At 39.1% G+C, this 13,567-nt stretch overlaps 1 protein-coding gene across 1 annotated transcript in view; it reads left to right on the forward strand.

The window, feature by feature from the left end:
* Window positions 1-12,065, forward strand: part of Itga8 (integrin subunit alpha 8) — a 178,437-nt gene extending 166,372 nt beyond the window's left edge. Inside the window, exons 29-30 of the mRNA XM_028764938.1 lie at window positions 6,991-7,113; window positions 9,445-12,065. Of these exons, the coding sequence (XP_028620771.1) occupies window positions 6,991-7,113; window positions 9,445-9,531 (210 nt within the window). The 3' untranslated portion in view covers window positions 9,532-12,065. The remainder of the gene's footprint in view (window positions 1-6,990; window positions 7,114-9,444) is intronic.
* The last annotated feature ends 1,502 nt before the right edge of the window (window positions 12,066-13,567 follow it).

The following is a 13,567-nucleotide window of genomic DNA, read 5'->3' on the forward strand; positions in this document are numbered from 1 at the left end:
TTGGCCTAATTGTGGGTTGAAGAAGTAGTTGAGTCAGTAAATTGCTTCCCTTGCAAGCATGAGTCCAGTATCTGAAACCCATGATTTGTCTGTCTGTCTGTTTGTTTGTTGTTTTTAAAGAAGGGACTGGAGAGATTGCTCAGTGGTTAAGAGAGCTGGCTGCTTTTCTAGAGGACATGAGTTTGATTCTCAGCACCCACACAATTATAGATACACATCTATCTGTAACCCCAAATCCAGGGAATCTGATGCCCTCTTATGGTCTCTGTGAGCACCAGGCATGTATGCAGTGCACAGCCATACATGCAGACAAAACATCCATACACATGAAGTACAAAATAAAATAAAATGAAACGCAGGGCTCGTTGATGCCCATCTTTATTCCCAGGACTGGGGAGGTAGAGACAAGCTCACTAGGCCTCAGGCTCCCTGTCCTTTGCCTTGCCTACTTTAACAGTTCTAAGCCAGTGAGTAACCCTCTCTCAAAATAAAAATAAAAGCAAACATGGACTGTGTCCAAAGAACAACACCTAAAGTTGCTGTTAGTCTACACACACACACACACACACACTCTCTCTCTCTCTCTCAGGCACATGTGTATGTACACGGATAGACACACACATGTCTCTATGCACATAGACACACCAAAAAATTAAATACATTATTTATTGATTACTCAGTCAGTCTCAACTCAGAGTATATGCTTAGGGTCATTACTCATGCAACATTAAATATATGTAAAAATCCATATGTCCTGAGATTTCACTTTATGTGACTGGACTAAAGAGATCTTGGATGTAGCCCTGGACTCTGCTTTAAAATTCTTACAAGAGGAAATTCCTCAGGGGAGAGCTAAAGTTGAGAAATTTAACACCACAGATCACTTAGAAAGAAAACTAAGGTTTTGGGGCCCTACTTCAATCCAATTAGAAACTGTATCTATCATATGGAACTATTAAGATAATTAATAAAATTACATAACCAAAGTTTTAGTGGTTTATCAGAGATAATTAAGTCTCAAGTCTCAATAAACATTAATCCCTAAATGTTTTATCTCCTCTGGGTAAGCCTAGTAAGCCCACGCTGGAACTAACAATAAAGATTTGAGGAACGTGTTTTAAAACCAGTATGGCCACATCTTTCTTCATTTAGATCGCCTCTCTTTCTCTCACAACTTGTCTGCTATAGTCTGGATTTATGTTCAACCTAGAAAACAGAGGCTTAGGATTCTAATACAGTGTGTTCATCCAAAGAGGTTCAAAGGCTTGCGGCTCTCAGGGAGATAAATCCAGACCCCTTTTGTTTTCTTGGAGCACGTGTTTCATAACAGAAACACATGTTCCAGGGGATTCCATCAACAGGATTGTGTCTTTCAGGGAAGGCTACAGGTGACAGCCTGCTGTTCTCAACTCAAGTCAAAAGATCCAGGAAATGATCAAATAAATGCATGCTTCTTCCCACTACCATCTTAAAAAAATAATAAAAAAAAGACCTGTTATCTGATGACCATGATTTACCGAATCATTTAAATTGAAGTTACTGGAAAAACATTTAGGAAAGGAAATGCCTTCAAGTCTCCCTAATATCTGACTCACAGGAGAAGATCACACTGGTACAAAGTTAGCTGTCCGGTGTAGGCAACCTGTCTTTCTATGACTTGTAGAGAAGTCTGGCTGCAGGGGGCAGACATCTTGTTGAGAAAGTTCTCAAAGGTCCCGTTGTTCTTTCTCTCAAAAAGAGCCCAGTCAAAAGGAAATGCTGTTAAGGTGGTAGAGTCAATTGAAGGAGTCACTTGAGAATCAGCCCAGGACCATCTGGACACTGGGGAAGACTTTGAAAGGGGGCTAGCTAACATATGGTTGTTTTCCTAGACTCTAGCGAGGGGTGACTGCTTTGTTTGTACTTTGTTTACAACGTGTTCACAATTTAGCTATCTCTTGAGACATAAGTAAGCTTTGTTTTTATGTGGGAAATAATCTCACCTGCTACTCGCACAGCATCTGAGTCGGTACCACACTTCTGATCGGTGATGAGGGGCTGTATGATTCAGAGACATACAAGTGGATCTTAAATCATCACAGAACAGGGGAAAAAAACAATTATTCGAATGCTTTTTTCTTTCTTTCTCTTTCTTTCTTTCTTTCTTTCTTTCTTCCTTCCTTTCTTTCTTCTTTCCTCTCTTCCTTCTTTCCTTTCTTCCTTCCTTTCTTTCATTTTTCTGACCTAGCCATTTGCATGTCATTCAACAAACACCCAGTTCCACAATTTACAAATGTACACGTGATTATAATTGTAAAATATTTATGAAAATCTCTTCTGTAAATTGCAAACATATTTAAAAAGCAGAATTCTTGAATGAAATGGCTTTTTGGAGTATGGACTTCTGATGGGGTGATATGCCACAGACAGCTGGTTAAATGCGTGCTCAACTGAACCCTTTGTGTTCCTACTTTCCTCTAAATGGCATTACAGGTAAAGTGTCTTGGTAAATGTATTAAAACATTCGCCTGACCCCACTGCAGTGTGTTTATCTAAGACTTTGTGATATGTAAACACATATGTCAATGTTAATTACAGCTGCAAACACAAGGGAGCTGTTTCCTCCTACCTTGGCATTTTTTAATCAAAATACTCAAAAATATATCATAAATGCCAATGATAGAGTGTACACATATTGGAGTTTATTTATGGTCTTTCCACTGTAATAAAGAAGAGCAAGATTTACGATATGATGAAGGTAAGATTAAATGTTCCCTGCTTAGGATCACTTTGAGAAAACCCAACTGCTTATAATTTATAGATTCCACTTCCTAAAGCCTAAGATAATGATAATAAGTGAGTTGCTAAGTTTTTATACTATTTCTTTAAATAGCTTCAAGTCCCTGATAAGCAAAAATGCATGAAAGCAGAAAGTTGATTTGTTGGCAAGCAACTGGACTCCCCACAACATTTTAAGTTCTCCAGTTACTGAATATAAGCCTTTGTTAGGAAGTTGAAGTACCTAGTCATAAGCCTGTGTTCTGAAAACAGAACTTTAAGGTTTTGGGGGTTTTCTTGATTTTTGTTTTTTGTTTTTGTTTTTTGGGTTTTTTTTTTTTAAAGAGCATGCACACATGTAACTAGTGAGGTCAGAGAACAACTCAGGAGTTGGTTCTTTCCTGCCATCTTGTGGAATCCACTCAGGTCATTAGGCCTGGGCACAAGGGTTTCTATCCACTGCAGGCCATAATGTAAACTCTTACCTCAAAGTATGCTCTGGACTCTGCTATGAGGCAGATAAAGCTCACAATGAGGAGTCTAGATATGTCACCCAATCTCCAAGGTGTCACATGGACACAATGCCAGGCACACACGTAGAACCCAAGTTCCTGAAGTGTGGGTCTACAGAAAACACTCATAACTTGATTTCATTTTGATTCTATATAGTGTAAACTATAAGACCTGACACATTTCTTCCATTGAGCACGGTTTGTTAGTTTTGTAGGGTGCATTTCACTTTAGTGCCTGTGAAAACTCTGCAGCTGTTATGTGCCGCCAATGTGGACTTTAGAGATAATAATAGTTTTTTTTTTAAAAAAGGAATATAAGTGATATTTATTTTTAAAATGTTAATTACATGTTTGAATGGCATTAGGTTTATATTAACAGATAATAATTGATATTTTGGTTTTAACAGAGTTATTAACAGTTGAAGTTAATGTTTCCTATTCTTGTTATTTTTTTTAACATTGGCTGCTACAAAATTTGAATTCACAGATGGCTTACATTTCTGTTGGGCAGCTCTGAGCAAGACCAAGGTTACAGCTGATGATTAATACAGGTTCATACAGAGAACATGTACAGAGAACATGGGGTGTTTCATATAATTTGATGTGAACACAAAGTTCTTAGAGTAAATCCAAAGTTGGTCATAAGAAACCTCACATTTTATGGTTCATTTTTTTTCTTTAGTTATAAGTCTTTGGATGCTTCAAACTAAGCTTCTTGTGGGCTTGTCAAGATGAAAACTACAGTGTTTTAGTATTTGTCAGCATTTTATTTTCATTCAAAAATCCCCCAAATTAGTCTGCAGCTCCCTACCACCATGTATTTAAATAAACTTAGGTCCGAACAAAATGACCAGTTAAATCATTTCCTTTTAAGCCATGTGCAGTTTAAGTCTCTCATTTGTCTGTACAGACCAGTGAGTCTTCGGAAAAGCAGTGTTTTGCTGGTGGCCCACCATTACAGCAGATTCACAGCTCTGAATGTCACCTGACTCCCTAATCGCTTGCAGGATAACCTCTCCTTCCAAGGCATACATACAGTCTCCTTCAACAGTTCACAGTGCCCAGCTCTTTGCAGTCTCTACCAGCTCTACACTGCAAGCCAGGCAGTGATCTGAGACACTGTCGCCTTTTGTGGTGCTGATGCTTTCTTATTGTGCAACATAAATCCCGGATCATCTTGGGGAGACATCGGGATGAAGAGAGGTCTGCAGTTACACTCATCGTAGACTATATGTCCCATGTGGATCTAAAAGGCTGAGGGAAACATTCAAAGTCCTTCACGACCTTCTATTCCTCCTCCTTAGTGAACGGCATGGGATGACATACAAGAAATATACTCAACATGGATATTCCTAACACTTCAGGGGACTCAGAGTGACACGAAATGGTAGCTTCAAAATAAACCCTGTGTTACTGGAAGCTGGCTGGCCACAGTTTTGACAATGAGAGATTCAGAATTCTGGAAGTAAAGGAGGATTACAGAGATTTTGGATCACCATACAGTGAGCATCCTTCCACAGGCTGCCCTAAAGCACAGCCACCAGAGTCTCTGGAGACAAATATAAACCAAGAGCCATGAAGAAGTTGCTCCCTGCTTCAGAGGCACCTGTCAAGTACAAGTGTTGATCTCAAGCTTAGATTGTGCTTTTTCATTACTGCTGGGAGAAGAAAAGTTCTTCAAGTAGCTTTCTTTTGTTTTGTGTTTTGTCATGCCTATTTCAACAGATAGACTGGCTTTTGAGACAGTCCTGCAAAGTTTGCAATGGCCAGGAGGACACCTGGTGATGTGTAGCTTATAGTTTTAAAAAACCACACTAAATCTGTCTAGGGGCTGGTCTCAGAGGTTTCACCCCCCCCCCCCCCCTGGCTAGCCCTAAACAGCCATCTGGCCCTGATTCCAGTGACTGGCTAAGCTGACCAAACCAGTTTTTCCTGAAAACACCTAGAGCTAGGTTCTTTTCAACAGTGGGGAATAGTTTGGGCTCCTATTATCTCCGGGTACTAATTCTAGCTCTATCCACAAAACTTGGACTTAAGTTGGAAGGTAATCCAAGCACATGTGTATAATCCCACATCACCCTGCACATTAACTCAAACAGCAATCGGTGTCTCCTATTAATGAAGAGAAATATATCAATACTAGGTCCTTGTCTTCCCCTGTCTTTGACATGGGTCTCTTTTTGTTGTTCATTTGCTCATTCATTAGGTTGGTTGTCCCAGAAGCTTCAGGGATTCCCATCTCTATTTCCTGGCACTGGTAACCACACAGGAATTATAGCTGCTCATGCTTCATGCCCAAATCTTACATGGATTCTACTGGAGGTTCTGATTAAGGTCCTCTTGTTTGCACAGCAAGTAATTTATCCACTGTAGCATCTTCTCAGACACAATGCAAAAAAAAAAAAAAAGAGGATGATGAAATAAGATATTTTGAAACAATAATCATTAAACTAGGGATTATTAGCAAGAGTAACTAATGTTATTCTAAGTTAATCAGATAGTTGCTGGGCAGATAACTTTACAGAACTGGAATATATATATATGAAACCATTTTGATCTTGGCCGATTCTTCTTTTTCAGATTTTATTTATATTTATGTGTACGAGTGTGTGTGAACATTTGTGTGCAGGTGCTGAGAGTCAAACTCCAGTCCTGTGCAAGAGCAACAAGTGCTCTTGACCACTGAACCATCTATCCAGCCCCTCATGGCAGAATCTTTGTTACTGATTACTACCAAGCAATCATTCATGAGAACCCTCCTTCATTTCTTTATTCCTGCCTTTGTTTATTCCTGTTTGTTAGGACTGACACACATGACTTCACTCTCATTCTGACAATTTTTACATCAAGTAATTCCATTACAATGTAGGATAGAGATTGGCAAGACGGCCTAGTGGGTAAAGAAGGGCACATGCTTCTGATCCTGACAACCTGAGTTCTCCTCATGGAATTCACATGGTACAAGGAAAGAACTGATTCTAGCAAGTTGTTCTCTGACCTCTACATAAATACTGAGGCATACATACACACATACATGCATACATACATACATACATACATACATATACACGAAAGAGTGAGAGAGAAACAGAGACAGAGACAAAGAGACAGAGACAGAGAGAGAATAAACATAAATAAATAAATAAATAAATAAATAAATAAATAAATAAATGCAGGATGGTTAGCTCCAAGTTCTCAGCTGTCATTTATTATTCCATCACAAGGTCTACAGTTAAAGGGACACAATATTGACATTGACTAATAACATTAACTCTTACATGTCTAATATTTCATGGTTGCTCACAAATTTACCTGTCAGTGAGATTAGCTGAGCTCCCTGAAAAGATGTGTAGATACTCTTCAACACTCACAGGAACCTCTTGATCTGTTGTTTGCATAGCAGGCCACTCCAACTCAAAGCTCTTCTTTTCCATCCTATTGGCTTCTCATTTACCTCAATTTTAGTCTATGGTTCTAGGACTAAGGATCACCCACTCAACAAGTGTCTATTATTAGATTTTCACTCAGCCTGATATACATGGGTGTGTGCTTGCTTTAGAGAGGTCAAGTTCAATTGCTATGACCTCTTAATCTCCCCTGGAATTCCATCAGCTATCCTGAGAATCATTTCAGAATGATCTGCAATGGTAAATTGGAAGGTCCTGCTATGTCTTTCCAGATGGTTTCAAGTTAGTACTCATTTGCTTCATTTTCTTTTCAGATTAAGACGTCGGTTATTTGGGCCACTCCAAATGTCTCCTTCTCAATTCCACTGTGGGTCATAATACTAGCGATCCTTCTTGGCTTGCTGGTTCTGGCCATCTTAACTTTAGCTTTATGGAAGGTAAGCTAATTCCCTTTTCTTTTCCTTTGGGGTTTCAGAGACCAGAGAAAGTGAAAAGATATTGTTTGTGAATCTAATATTGTAGAAGATGGGGAGTAAACTATTTCCACATTGAAGGGTGGTTTTGGTTTTGGTTGGTTGGTTGGTTGGTTGGTTGGTTGGTTGGTTGGTTGGTTAGTTGGTTGGTTGGTTGGTTGGTTGGATCAGGGAGTTGATTTCTATCTGAATGCGAAAAATTGAACCCAGGACTATGAACAGGCTAGGCAAGCCTTTATCTCCAGAGCAATATTCACAGAGCCCTTATCTTGAATTTTTTTATAAATAAATATATTGAATAATTGTCTTGGGACCTATGATCTCCGTTTCAATGTGCCTAGAGTAATGGTACCACTATCAAGACTTCTTTTTCTTTTCCATTAACCAGGAAGTTGTGTGTTTTATTGGCATGTTCGTATCATCAGCCCTTTGAAGTTCTCTTTAAAAGTGATACACCCATGCAGCTAATATAGATTAATTCTATTTTTTCATGTCAAATATTAGGCCAAATAGGCCATGCATACTGTGTGAACTTTGTCTTCAATCTTGCCAACTAGTCTGTCTCTAATAGGAAAATTTAAATTGTTAGATATGTCCTACTGAGACTTGTTTGAAAACTCCATAAGAGCAGCAGATTTATAGCCCAGTGATTTGTCCACCTGCCAAGTTAAACAGAACCTTCCACTCAAAATGAAAACAGTGTCACAATGACATGACTAGAAGAGTAATTATCCCCATCACAGCTTGGTCAACCACTATTGTGTAGATCTCCAAGAACATGGCATTTATAAATGTTGAAACAATAGCAGCTGTATGCTTTACAAGACTGTAAACTTAGAAAACTTTGTTTGAGTTAAAGAATAGCTTTTCTAATCATTATCAGCTGGCCATGCTGTCCTGAGCTCATATCGCCTCTGGCTCATGTGTAGGGATAACTTTAGTATTAGTCTGCTATTTATGGTAACTGGATAGAATTCTATGTTCTAAATGACACAATACCCAACTAGCCTTATAAAGAACTCATGTTGTATTTCCCATATGAGAAACAATAAATAATTATTCCAAGTTCTAGAAAACTAGAATACATCATCTAGGAGTAAACATTAATTTGAAATATGATAGAAGAAGAGTCTGGAATCTTCCTTATCAGAGTACTGGTAAATCTTTAGAAAGTCACAAGCCTGTCCCCTCCTGCCTGGTGTTACCATTGATATAAATGAAAAATTAGATTTTCCTCTAAAAACTGTGTGTCCCACCAAGTACAGAAGGACAGATAACAATGTCACTTCTTCCTAAACTGTGTCTTTTTTTTATTGGATGTTTTATTTACATTTCATATGTTATCCCCTTACCTAATCCCCCCCACACCCAGGAACTCCCTATCCCCTCACCCTTTCTTCTGCTCCTCTGTGGATGTAGCCCTACCTATCCCCCCAACTCCCACCTCCCCACCCTCAAATTCCCACCCACTGGGGCATCCAGCCTTCATGAGACCAAGGATCTCTTCTCCCACCTATGCCAGACAGGGCCCTCCACCCTTACATATACAGCTGAAGCCATGGATCCCTCCCTAAGTGCTCCCAGGCTGGTGGTTTAGACCCTTGGAGCTCTGGTTGGTTGGTATTGCTGTTCTCCTCATGGGGCCGCAAACCCCCTCAGCTCCAACATTCTTCACTCTAATTCCTCCATTGGAAACCCCATGATCAGTTCAATGGCTAGCTGTGAGCATCTGCCTCTGAATATGTCAGACTCTTGGAGACCTCTAAGGAGACATCTATATCAGGCTCTTATCAGCATGCACTTCCTGACTTCCACATCAGCATCTACCTTTGGTGACGGCACATGGGATAGATACCCAGGTGGAATGGTCTCCAGACGGCCCCTCTTAAGGACACTATAGAACATCAGAAGAAACAACACTTGTCATGTCATCATGTGCAATGAGGAAAGCATGCAGAAAAGCAGGGATAGATCCTTAGAACACTAGCTATAATATAGGAAAATATCCAAGGTCTATGAGAGGTTTATATAAAATGGAGACATTCTATCACTCCTGCTTGTATGGCAGGAGAAAAGACACAGCTGCTCTGTCTTCTGCCAACCTTGTCTGAGCAATGAACTCTCTCCACAGGTAACTAACATTGATTTTCCCTCTTAATTTGGAGAACTAGTCAGATAGCATTCACATATCCCAAGGCTTCTTTAAAATTCGTACAAGATGCAAATTCCCTAAATAAGGTATTTTACAAATTCCCCAGATGACTTGATTCTTAGCTTGTTTTTTCTCTCTCCTAGTGTGGATTCTTTGATAGAGCAAGACCTCCTCAGGATGAAATGACAGACAGGGAACAACTGACCAGTGACAAGACCCCAGAGGCGTGACCTGGAAACATGAAGACCTAAAATTCAAACACTGGTCCTATTCAAAGAAAGAAAGGAAGGAAGGACACAAGGGCTAGATGATCATAGCCGTCCATACCTGCCAATGACCCAGGGAACAGGGGAGTCCCTAATGAGCACCTCATCTTTGTCGTGCATTGGTACGGAGTGCAGAGTACCCTGTGGGAAAAGAAACGCAGCTACCAACACTGTAAAAGCAATCCGCAGCCATGAAGATTTCCTTTGCTCTCACCGGTTCACATCTGGCCGACATTCTGGAACAGCTGTAGGAACTCAGGCAGCTGTCCAGGTCAGCCCAATATGACTCGCAAAACCAATTCCTACAGAGATGAGATGAACTAAGATTGAACACTACTGTAATCCGATGGAATCTCAGACACCTCCCTATAGAAGAGAACCCTTTCTAAGGATGTGATGGCTCAGGGAGAAAAGAGATATGATGTTGGGACCTTGTACTTGTGGAACTACAAAGATGAATTCATTAAGGAAGGACCAAAAACATGTATTTATTTATGTTTCATTTCTCTAGGTAGAGAATCGGGCCAGCTAGAGGATTTGGAAATTAAGATTTGATTAGCTAGATTTCATCACCACTCAGCTTATTTCCTTCTAAGATAACTACTCTGTACAGATCATAGGTTTAATTGGGCTTCTTCAGGTGTTAGATGGTGTTACACATGCTTTGGCATTGGGGCTCTTTTGGGCTTAATTTCCTGCTACCTGGAGTGACTTTTTCATGTTCCCTAGAAACTCATGTCTGCATAATTCAACTTTACAAAATCTTATATTTATAGTTCCTTTCGATTGTGTGAAAAAGCTATCTCCACTGTTTTTTTTAAGCATTCATTTCAAGGTACTCACTACCCTGATGATGTTGAAAAGTACTCGCACACTTTGGAGAGTCCATATATAAAACAATTTAACTGTATGGGTGAATATTATCTTAGTAGCTATAGTAAACACCAATATTTACCTTGAAATTTACACACTCGTTTTCATTGTAATACCTCACATTTATGTAAAAGAGAAATCTGTGTTGAGCATAAATAAGATGGAGATACATAAAGTTAATACAACTGTGAGCCTAACAGAAATTTGCCCTTAAGGACCTGACAATGCTTATTTCAGCTTTATTAGCCACTCTTTATGGTTAATATGTCCTAGCAAATAATCTTGGAGAATAATCTTTTATATTTAAGCTATTTTACCATACCCTCATTTTTACTTAAACATCGCTTAAAGCTCTTGTAAATAATCCATAATAATTTGTAATATTATCATTTTGAAGTAATATTGACCAACCAAATTCATAAGATTGTCTGCACAATTTTATATCCTTTTTATAATAGTGAAAAATTGCTATGGGTAAATACTGAACAAACTGTTATGTGCAATATTTTATAGACCTATGTATCTGAGGCATGTTTACACTGGCATTAGTTTCTTTTTTTTTAATTAATATCCTAAATAGTAAGTCTGATATAACAAGCTGACCAAAATCCTAACATTTACAAAACAGTTGGAAAACTCTGTGTCTCAATTTCAACAATGACACTTTATTTGAAAGATGACTCAAACTCACAGACAGTAAATTTTATGTGGTGCCTTAACCTGGAAAGGAGCCATTTGGCTTCAATTGCCACGGTTCCTTGGAAAGCAAATGAAATGCTCAGAGTCAAACATCATTGCTGTTCATCTTGCTCTGCTTTTCAGTTAAATCTGTCCTGGTAGCTGGCTTATGTGTCTTAGGAACTCACATCTAGTTCCCGGTTTATATGTCTAGTACCTAGTGAGCACTACACTTGCCTCAGAGAGTCACACAGCAGCCCCTGAGGTTGTCTTTACTGTTAGTCTTTTTGGTGGGACAACTCACTCTACACTTTTAATTTTTGTGATTCCTGATGTGGGACCAATACAAACTCTTCAGAAGTTTGGAATGCATCTATGGTCTTAAATGAACTCAGAGAACTCTTAGGGTGAAACATAGGAAATGTGGGAGACAGCCATCTAGAAAAAACTAAAGATGTCAGAGGGGCAACAGGACCAACACAGAAGAAGGTATGGGGATATCGAAGGCAAACCATGGCTTCCCATGGTCTCAGCTGTCGAAGTACAGGGGGGCTGTCATACACATGCATACAGAAAGCTGAGGTCAGGTGACTCTCTGGGGACATGTTCTTAGGCATCCCACCCTCACAGTGAACACTGAGTATACAACAGTGTTCATGGCATTGCTGACACTTTTATAATCCATTATGTATTGGTATTCATGAGGAATCTATCTGTATTTCTTTTCAACAAGTTCTTTCCTAATTCTCACAACTGTTTTTATAAAACACAGGGAAATGAGCAGATTTTAAAATTTTTGGAGATTTATACAGTAAAGCATTCTAGTCACCACTGAAATCCAAATCTTAGAATTCTTGTCTTATTTAAATACATGTGTAGAGACAGTGTAGATTTTCATGTATCTATGTCCATTGTCACCAATAAAATTAAAAATTAAAGACAGAAAATTGTGTTTATAGCTCATTTAATGTACAATGTGAAACTTTCCCTTCCATAATGGGCTAACAGTATAAGAGTTCCATTTTTATGCCTCGATTCCTTTATTATAAGACTATTTGACACTGGAAGAAGTTACCTTTGTGAAGTAAAACTTCCCTATCCTTGCCCTGTGGTGATGGTTGTTCAACTCTGAATAACTGTGCCCTTTACATGGGTACATCATAGTTAGGGTGATGTTTGAAAAGGGGTTCAAATGTTTGCATGATTCCTAATGGTTCCACACTCATGCAACTGATGGGTCTGATGTGTTTTAATGTGTATCTTCTTCCCTTGCATCTTCAGATAACGTCAAGCTTCTTCTGTCTACCTGTCCTCCATTTGATTCACTTTCCGCTTGTGCTTGTGACTAGCTCTCAACTTGATTGTCTGTCATTGAAAGCAGTCACCACATCTTTTCCTACACTTAGTCATGATGCCTTGTATAAAGTGGATGCTAAAAAACTGAGGAATAAATAGATATGTATTTGCATATGAATTATTCATGATGAACACATACTTTTGTGAAACACTTTAAATACTAAATACCAGAGCACACACAAATGTGTCTACATTTCTACTCATAATATAGTGTTATTAGAAGTTGACTATCGCTATTAAAAATCTGAAATTCAGGGTCCAAATTTTGAATGTCAGCATGATTCTCTAGGTCAGAAATTCCATATATTGAGGTTATCAGCCTCAAGTAAAACACAGGCACTGGGGCTGGAGGTATGGCTCCATGGTTAAGAGTGCCATGCTGGCTAGTTAGTCTGTGTCAACTTGACCCAAGCTAGAGTTATTGGAAAGGAGGAAACCTCAATTGAGAAAATGCCTCCATAAGATCCAGCTGTAAGGCCTTTCCTAATTAGTGATTGATGAGGGAGAGCCCATCTCATACTGAGCTGGTGGTCCTAGGTTCTATACAAAATCAGGCTGAACAATCCAGGAGAAGCAAGCCAGTAAGCATCAGCCCTCCAAGGTCTCTGTATCAGCTCCTGCCTCCAGAATCTTGCCCTGTGTGAGTTCTTCCCTTACTTCTTAGATGCTGAACAGTGATGTGGAAGTGTAAGCTGAATAAGCCCTTTCCTTTCCAACATGATTTTAGGTCACAGTGTTTCATCACAGCAATAGAAACCATAACTAAAACAAGAAGATATTGTTTTTGCAGAGGACTGAAGTCTAGTTCCCAGCACCCACATCAGAGGGCCTGCAATCATCTGTAATTTCACTTTCAAGGTATAATCCCTCTTCTGACCTCCTGGAGTACCCATACACACATGTACAGACCCTACCACCACATACACACACACACATAGACATACATGTAATTAAAATAAATACATAAATAAATAGACACATGTGCAGTATTTTTTTAAAAAAGAAAGAAAGAAAAAGAAAGAGAGAAAGGAAGAAAGAAAGAAAGAAAGAAAGAAAGAAAGAAAGAAAGAGAGAGAGAGAGAGAGAGAGACAG

This window comes from Grammomys surdaster, unplaced genomic scaffold (assembly GCF_004785775.1).
Source record: "Grammomys surdaster isolate TR1022 unplaced genomic scaffold, NIH_TR_1.0 146, whole genome shotgun sequence".
Lineage (NCBI taxonomy): Eukaryota > Metazoa > Chordata > Mammalia > Rodentia > Muridae > Grammomys > Grammomys surdaster.